The following is an 8,435-nucleotide window of genomic DNA, read 5'->3' on the forward strand; positions in this document are numbered from 1 at the left end:
GGCAGGCAGGGCATTCCACGCCCTTACCACTCTCTGAGTAAAGAACCTGCCTCTGACATCTGTCTTAAATCTATCACCGCTCAGTTTGTACTATGCCCCCCTCATACAAGCTGAAGTCATCATCCTCGGAAAAAGACTCTCACTGTCCACCCTATCTAATCCTATGTCTCTATTAAATCCCCTGTTAGCCTCCTTCTCTCCAATGAGAACACACCCAAGTCCCTCAGCCTTTCTTCATAAGGCCTTCGCTCTCAACCAGGCAACATCCTGGTAAATCTCCTCTGCACCTTTTCCAATGTTTTCACATCCTTCCTGTAATGGGGCGACCAGAACTGCATGCAGTATTCCAAATGAGGCCGCACTACAGTTTTGTACAATTGCAGCATGACATCACGGCCCCGGAACTCAATCCCTCTACCAATAAAACCTAACACACCATATGCCACCTTAACAGCACTATCAACCTGGGTGGCAACTTTCAGGGATCTATGTACATGGACACCAAGATCCCTCTGCACATCCACACTACTAAGAATCTTTCCATTGACCCAGTATTCTGCCTTCCTATTATTCTTCCCAAAGTGACTCACCTCACATTTATCCACATTGAACTCCATTTGCCACCTTTCAGCCCAATTCTGCAGTTTACCAAGTCTCCCTGCAACCTGCAACATTCTTCCACACTGTCCACCACTCCACCGACTTTAGTGACATCTGCAAACTTACTAACCCATCCACCTATGTCTGCGTCCATGTCATTTATAAAAATGACAAACAGCAGTGGTTCCAAAACAGATCCTTGAGGCACACCACTAGTAACTGGACTCCAGGCTGAATATTTTCCATCAACCACCACTCGTTGCCTTCTTACAGAAAGCCGTTTCTAATCCAAACTGCTAAATCTCCCTCAATCCTGTGCCTCTGCATTTTCTCCAATAGCCTACCATGTGGAACCTTATCAAAAGTTTTACTGACGTTCATGTACACCATGTCAACTGCCCTTCCCTCATCCACATGCTTGGTCACCTGCTCCAAAAACTCAGTGAGGTTTGTGAGACACGACCTGCCCTTGGTGAACCCACGTTGACTATCTCCAATCAAATTGTTGCTTGCTAGATGATTATAAATTCTATCTTTACACTACAGTCAGGTATTGGCAGTCAGTTTGCTAAATAAACAGTGTGCTGGAGAAACTCGGCAGGTCTGGCAGCATCTGTGCAGAGAGAAACAGTTAACAATTTGAGTCTCGTATTGGGCTCAATGCTAACTGTTTCTGCTGCCAAACCTACTGTGTCTTTACAGCACATTTGATGCTGGAGATTTGAAATAAAAACACAGTATTTTGGGTGGCATGTTGGCACAGTGGGGATTAGCACTACTACCTCAGAACACAAGGGACCCAGGTTCAACTCCAGCCTTGGGTGGCTATCAGTGTGGAATTTACATGCTGCCCCCGTGTCTGCATGGATTTCTGTCACGTTCCTCCAGCTTCCCCCCGCAATAGTTCAAAGATGTACAGGCTAAGTGGTCTGGCTGTGCTAAATTGTCCAGAGATGTGAATGCTAGTTGGATCAGCCGTGGGAAATGCAGGAGTATGGGGAGAGGGTGTTTAGGGTGAGTCAGGGTGGGCTGTTGTTTGGAGCATCAGCGCAGACTCTATGTTCTGAATGGCCTGTTTCTGTGACTCTATGATTTGTGCTTTTACATTATTACATATTGGGTCTGAGGTAAATGTATCACACGACACCTTTGCAGGTGAGTTACATTTTTATTCAGCAATTTACAGTTTGTGTAGTACGTCTGCAACATCACAATGCTGCTGAATTATTTCCCATAATTTCTCTGCATGTGCAGGTCTTGAGGACAATGTGGTAACAGATTACTCAGAAAAAGGATTAAGGTGCAAAAACAGAAAATCTCAACGGGTCTGGCAGCATCTTCTTCTAAAGAAAGATCACTGGACTGAAACATTGACTCTGCTTTCTCTCCACAGATGCTGCTGGATCTGCTGAGTTTTTTACAGCAATCCCTGTTTTTATTTGTGACTTCCAGCATCACCAGTTGTTGTGTTTTTGTTTTTATGAAAGGAGTTAAGCGGCTGATAAACCAAGACAGTGAAATACAGCACAAAAACAGACCCTTTGGGCCAACCAGTCCATGCCGACCCTAATCCCAAACTAAACTCGTCCCACCTGCCTGCCCCTGGCCCATATCCCTCCAAATGTTTTCTATTCAGGTAGAGGTAAAAATGCAAGTATTTCCACTACATTTGGATTTATTTAAAAGCAAATAACATTTTCAACAATCGCTCTTTGCAACAATAAATGACAAAAACTTGCATTTAAGGTACAAAGGCTGAGTTCAGTACAGTTCTAAAGATATTTACTTTATTAACTTTGTCCCTTTTCAAACTACCCTTTCAGTACTGAAGGGAAGATGCGACTATTTCTATGCACAAAGCTAAAATGGTGGGAGTTAATTTGGAAGATGTTTTTCTCTGATGGTTCATTTTTAATCCTATTCCTATTTAATTAAGACTTCCTGACCCAGAATGTCACAGGTTCAGGCTGATTTTAGTGCAAGTTTTGCGATCAGTCTTGGTACGTTTTAAGGAAAAATCTGGAAGATTTGCAAATGCAAATGTCAATGGCATATTGTGCCCAAGACAACGGTGGCTCAGTGGCTAGCATTTGCCCCATCTGAAACAGAGGGTTGTGTTCAAGTCCCACTCCAGAAACCTGAGGGCAAAAATCTAGGGCTGTGACTTTAGTACAGTGCTGGGACAGTGCTGCAACATGCAGTCTCTCAACTGAGTCATTAAACTAATCCCCATCTCTCGGGTAAACAGGCAAGATCACCTCGCACTCTTGAAGAGCATTAGGGCTGTTCTGCATGGTTTTTTGGCCAAATGTATCCATTAATCAACATTTCACAAAGTGGAATATCTGGTCATTTATCGTGATTGTGGGAGGTTTGTGCATAAACTTGCCTGGTTTCCTAAATACAACAAAATGTATCCCATTAGCTTGATCTTGTCAAAACTGCGATGTGAACGCAAGACTTTAAGGCCATATGAGCAGCTTTACACCATTCAATAGTGAGGTTTGTACAGTGCATGGATAGTTGAACATGATACTGGAGAACTGTAGTCATGGAAATAGCAATATATCAACCTCCTTGGATAAATCAAAAGGAAAATATTCCTGTGTTTTTTTTGTGTATATATAATGAGCAGTTTTCAGATTGTGTTGCACATCACTTCTTTCTTTCTTCCTGTATTCGGCTCCCACGCTTCTTTGTATATATAAATACTTACTCCACTGATACTGATGAGAAGGCTGGTGAGAAGTGGGAGTGAAAAAGTCCATTCTTGTGTGGAAATGTTTCTTAGCATCAGTAGGTCTGTCTTTGCGACCTCAAAAATGTTCATCGTCAAGGCTGAACTCAGCAAGGTGCACAGAAGAACAAGAAAATTCAGCAAACACCCAAACAGCAGCACCAAGGAGAAGAAGCCCAAAAAGATCAGACTGGACCAGCTGCCCGATGAGATGATCTGAGGAGTATCAGGATGGAGAAAGCAGTAAAGCAACAGCAGCGGACAGCTATTAATGCTACAAGTGTAGTAGACATCCACCACTGACTTCTTGTGGTCTTCACAGATTTCCTGGATCAATATGAGGTAAGTGCTCTTGAACACGAGGTTTAATACTCCATATGCATACACAAGAGCTTCATCATTGAAGTTCTGAGACCCTAAGCAGGAACAAATTAGAACAATTCACATTTAGAAAGCTGAATAAAGTAAATAGTTACTTTTCCTTTACCCTTTCACATTCCTCAAAACAAATCCATTTTTCAACCAAATTCTGAGTTGACAGTTGTCAGTGGCAGTGCGCATTTGGGTCATACTAAGAATGCAGTGAAGGCAAATGTAAAATGCTGAAAATTTTTAGGTAATTGGGTGACCCATAGTCTGTGAACAGTACTGACATAACTAAGATTGAGCTTGATAAGAACTTAAGATTCTTGGTCATGCTACTAATTGTGACCTACTAATGTTGGGCAGCTGCCAACAAAGCTAATTAAATGTTAACCAGAGCAATTCAAGCTGGAGGAAGTCGTGATCGAATTACGTAGTGCTGTGATATATCATCATCTTGAGAATGTGACTGGGACTGGATACATTCCTTTTGTGGAAAGGAGATGTAGAGAAGGGCCACCTTTGATCTCAACCGTCAGAGTAAATGGAGAAGCCAGGACTCTAGCTTTATGATGAGGTGATCTTCCAATAAAGAACTCAACTTCTCAACCTCTCCCCTCACCTGAGGTACGGTGACTCTCAGGTTAAACCACCACCAGTCGTCTGTCTCTAACAAGTCAGTAACTTTATGGTCCTGTAGGACTATGGCACCCTCACCTCTATTTTACTGAAGGTTATATTTCTCAGGAAATTGGTGGATATATACACTTTATGTTGGTGTTGACAACAACTGAAAGAATATATAAGGTATGCAGGCAAAAACAGAACTGAGAAGGTGCTCCTTTTGCACAGAGTGATTGGTCCAGAAACATCAGGGGCATGGGCTTTCGAATAAAAGACAACCCATAGACCAATAAATTGGATGCTGCAATGGGTAGTCTTGAGGGTGTGTTGGGTGCTCAATCTGGATGGCTGAACAAAGGCAAACCAATTAGCCTTCCTCATCCATAATTATGTTGTTATCAATAATTCTTGATATCCCACACAGCTGTATTTTTGACAATATCCTCTTATTGATCGATTTTCCACATTTTTTGGGACGGAGAAGCTAGGCTACTGTGGAATACCCTCAGTGAGACAGGCTTCATTGTTACACATCTTGCTAAAAGAGGGTTCAGTATCCTTTCAAATCACTGGCATGAGACAAAGGGAGGTTTGGTATTTGCCACAAAGGACAGAATATTATCCCTTTTATTGTCCTCAACTGGTCAAACAGACCAGTGGAATTTAACCCACATGGTTGATGATTAGCAATATTTTTTGGGTTACCATTATTAAAACTGGGAAGATGTAACTTTAGGTCCAAAGGCAATTTTAAGCAGATATTTAAAAAATTATAAATGCTGGTTGACATTTGTCAATTTGTTTACCAGTTCTTTTACAAACCTGATGAGAGAGATCATTGCTAAATTGTAACAGACTTAAATGTTAATGTGTCTTCTCCCTTGCAATGTGCTCTTTATTTGCCAGTACTTTTTGTTCGAATTTCACTTTTTCACAATACTTAGAAAATGCCCTTTAAAGATTAAAGATACTCCATAGCATGAGTGATGAGTGATTAATCAATGAAAAGGCAAGTTCTAGCAGATGCTTGAGGGAGAGGAGTGTTGGTGTTATGGAAGGGCACTCCTGTATACAATGGCAGAAAGACCAAAACCTTATTACTGAAAATGGGATGGAATAAAAAGGGAACATAACTGACTCAAAAGCACAGACTGTAGAGTGTGGCTAGAAAATGATGTAGAGGTAGAATGTAAATTAGATGGTCATTTTTGAAATTACAGATTTGTATTTTTAGAAGTTTTATGTAGCAAAAGCTAATTTGCAATGAATAACTTTGAAATACAGTGGTATACAAAGCTAGCTCATTTAGGATAGCTTATTCTTCAGTAAATCTTACCTGCAAGAACTGAACACAAAGTGACCAGCAGCACCAAGAAAGTAGTGTTGGAGGATGTTCTTTTCTTCAAGTTGAATATTTCCATCAATGCCAAGGTGGCCAAGGGTGTAAACTGTCTGATGAAATTGAAACCTATGGAGTTGGAGCTGGTCACAGCCCACAGGGTTAGAAGTGAATGAAAACTAAAACAAATAGAAGGAAGCAGGAAAGTCTCTCCACTCTCCAACGAGTAAGGCTGGATCTTTAACAGTCTGGCTTGGCTCAACAATTGCAACACCACAATGGTCAACAGAGCCTAACAAAACAAAGCACAATGAAACAGTACTGTGCCAAGGAACTTGTATTTACGTGCACAGAAAGTGTGAGAATTTTACATGCAATAGATTCCTTAAAAATGCAATGACTGTGAAGCACATTAAGTGGCTGTTTAATGCAGAGCAAGATCCGACAGATGACAATTAGATTAGTTGACGGCTTATCTTAGTGTTGTTTGAGGAAGGAAAATGGGACATGTCATTAGGATGTTAGATTTTTTTTCTTGAACCTGTTTAGAGATGCTATTGTCCACCTCTTGAGCAGGTTGGACTTGTCGGCAGGCCTCTTGGCTCAGAGGTAGGGACAGTACCACTGCACCACAAGAATTCTGCACAAAGAGGCTAACTGCTGCTCAATTAATGTTTTTGACTTCCCATTAAAAGGCATTGAAGCATTGGTTTTCACTCTTCTCAGTTTAACTCCATACCGCACTGAACCAGTCACTCATTTTGTGAAGACTTAATTCTATAATGGAGGTCAAACCTCATTACTGCACCACTTAGGAAAATGTTTACTAAAGAACCACCATTCCTCTGAATCAAAATAGCATTCAAGTTTTTTTACAGTCATCTAGCACCGAGAGACCCTTTAGTCCAACTTATCCATGCTGACCAAGTTGCCCAAACTAAATTAATCCCGTTTGCCTGCGTTTGCCCCTTTGAAATGTTTCCCATTTGTGCACCTGTCTTGTAAATTTGTAACTCTACCTGATGTTCATTCCACATATGAACGATCCTCTGTGTGAAAATATTGTTCCTCAAGTCCCTTCTAAATTTTTCTCCTCTCACCTCAAATACATGCCCTCTACTTTTGAATTCCCCAAACCTAGGTAAAAGACATTTGCTATTCATCTTACTCATCTCAATTTTATAAACCTCTGTAAGGTCACCCCTCAAACTTCTACACTCCAGTGAAAGAAATGCCAGCCTCTCTGGCCTCTCCTTAAACACAAACCCTCCAGTCCTGGCAATATCCTGATAATCTTTTCAGTCCCTCTCCAGCCTAATATACTTCCTACAGCAGGGTGACCAGAATTAGCCACAGTACTCCAAAAGAGGCCTCACCAACAATCTGTACAACCATACTAGGATGTCTTAATTCCTACAGTCAATGATCTGAGTATTGAAGGCAAGTATGCTAAGCACCTTCTTAACCAACCTGTCTACGTGTGGCATAACTTTCAAAGAACAATGTGCAGAAAACCCTGGATCTCTCAGTTTGCCAACACTACCCAGCAGATTCAGACATGTGGCTATCTCTGTAAGTAAGATGTGCTTCTTAGGGACCTCCTTGGGTTCAAGGATGACTTAGTTCCACTGAAAATCAATGGGTTCTGAGCTGGCCAGTAAGTCCAACGCATCATCCGCAGACTCTGCCACACCTGGGGCAGCTGGCGCTTGCCAGCTTGGGTTGTGTGCTTCTTTCAAAGACCCCAACCTCACCTCTGCACATTCTCTCAGTGTGCTTGCTGCCTCCTGAATGAGCCTGGTCTATTTATGTTGGTCACACATCAGTGCAGCCAAGGAACTGGGGGTAACATTCGATTTCTTCAGTGCTGTCTTCAGAACATCCCAAAAGTGCTGCTGCTATCCTCCTAGGAGTTTCCTGCCACAAGCCAGCCCCTGGATAGAGCAACCCATTCTCAGCACCATATAGCACTACTTACACAATTGGCACACAAACATGTGAAGGCGTGTAAGAGCCAGGAGCCCTGTCACTGGCTTCTCTGGTCATGGTACAGAGGAACCTCACACACCACCACGAATTATTTTCACCACATTGCCTCCAGCAGGTTGAAGAAATCTTCCCAAAGGCATTAGGCGATGGGGCAATAAACTCTGGCCTTGCCAAAGACTCCAAATCATAGCAGTGGGTAAAAGGAAAGCTAAAAGCCAAAACAAAATAAAGCTGCCACCAACATCAAGATACAAGCAGGGACGTTCTTCCCGGACTGTAAAAGATGATGAAGGCATGAATCTACCAACCATTGTAAAAAAAAAGCTTGACCTATTTATCCCCATTAACCCATTATTAGGTCAATAGAAGTCCCACGATAACGACCAGAGGGTAAAAATTCAGGACTATGGAGTAAAAAGCAAGGCAGTAGAATTAATCCGGACACCCTATCGAAAAGCCGGAGCAGGTATAGCAGGCAGCATGTGCTTTACAGTTTGGTGATACTCTATTAAGGAGGAGGGATATAGAATTCAGTCCCAATTCTTATCAGTAATGACAGCAGAGATGAAACTACAGGTCACAGAATGCAGTTCCCCTGGCTCTCCTAACCTGGCAGAGGGCGATGAAAGCAGGGAAGCTGAAGCGGTACTGGTTGACGAAGACACCATTGAAGAACTCGGAGCAGCCGGAGCACAAGGTGTAAACAGCCCAGGGGCCCAACAACCAACAGCCGCACAGGAGCCAGCTGCCAGCAGAGTTCTGTACAGGGACTGCCGCTACCAT

General features: G+C 42.3%; 1 protein-coding gene across 1 annotated transcript; it reads right to left on the reverse strand.

Annotated features, from left to right (window-relative positions):
* Positions 1-1,877: 1,877 nt before the first annotated feature.
* On the reverse strand, positions 1,878-8,435 carry si:ch211-248a14.8 (uncharacterized). The gene is made up of 3 exons (XM_048563279.2): positions 8,262-8,435; positions 5,661-5,955; positions 1,878-3,753 (listed from the first exon to the last, which is right to left on the reverse strand). Exons 1-3 carry the CDS (start codon positions 8,433-8,435, stop codon positions 3,239-3,241), a joined length of 984 nt encoding a protein of 327 aa, XP_048419236.1. The 3' UTR covers positions 1,878-3,238.

The sequence above is a fragment of the Stegostoma tigrinum genome, chromosome 37, assembly GCF_030684315.1.
Source record: "Stegostoma tigrinum isolate sSteTig4 chromosome 37, sSteTig4.hap1, whole genome shotgun sequence".
In the NCBI taxonomy this organism is placed as follows: Eukaryota; Metazoa; Chordata; class Chondrichthyes; order Orectolobiformes; family Stegostomatidae; genus Stegostoma; species Stegostoma tigrinum.

Excerpts from the sequence above, each read along its gene's own strand:
- si:ch211-248a14.8 (XM_048563279.2), bottom strand. The coding sequence starts at position 8,435 with ATGGTAGCGGCAGTCCCTGTACAGAACTCTGCTGGCAGCTGGCTCCTG. Across the intron at positions 5,956-8,261 it reads CTTTCATCGCCCTCTGCCAG|GCTCTGTTGACCATTGTGGT; the intron begins GTTAGGAGAGCC and ends TTGTTTTGTTAG. Across the intron at positions 3,754-5,660 it reads TTTGTGTTCAGTTCTTGCAG|GGTCTCAGAACTTCAATGAT; the intron begins GTAAGATTTACT and ends GTTCCTGCTTAG.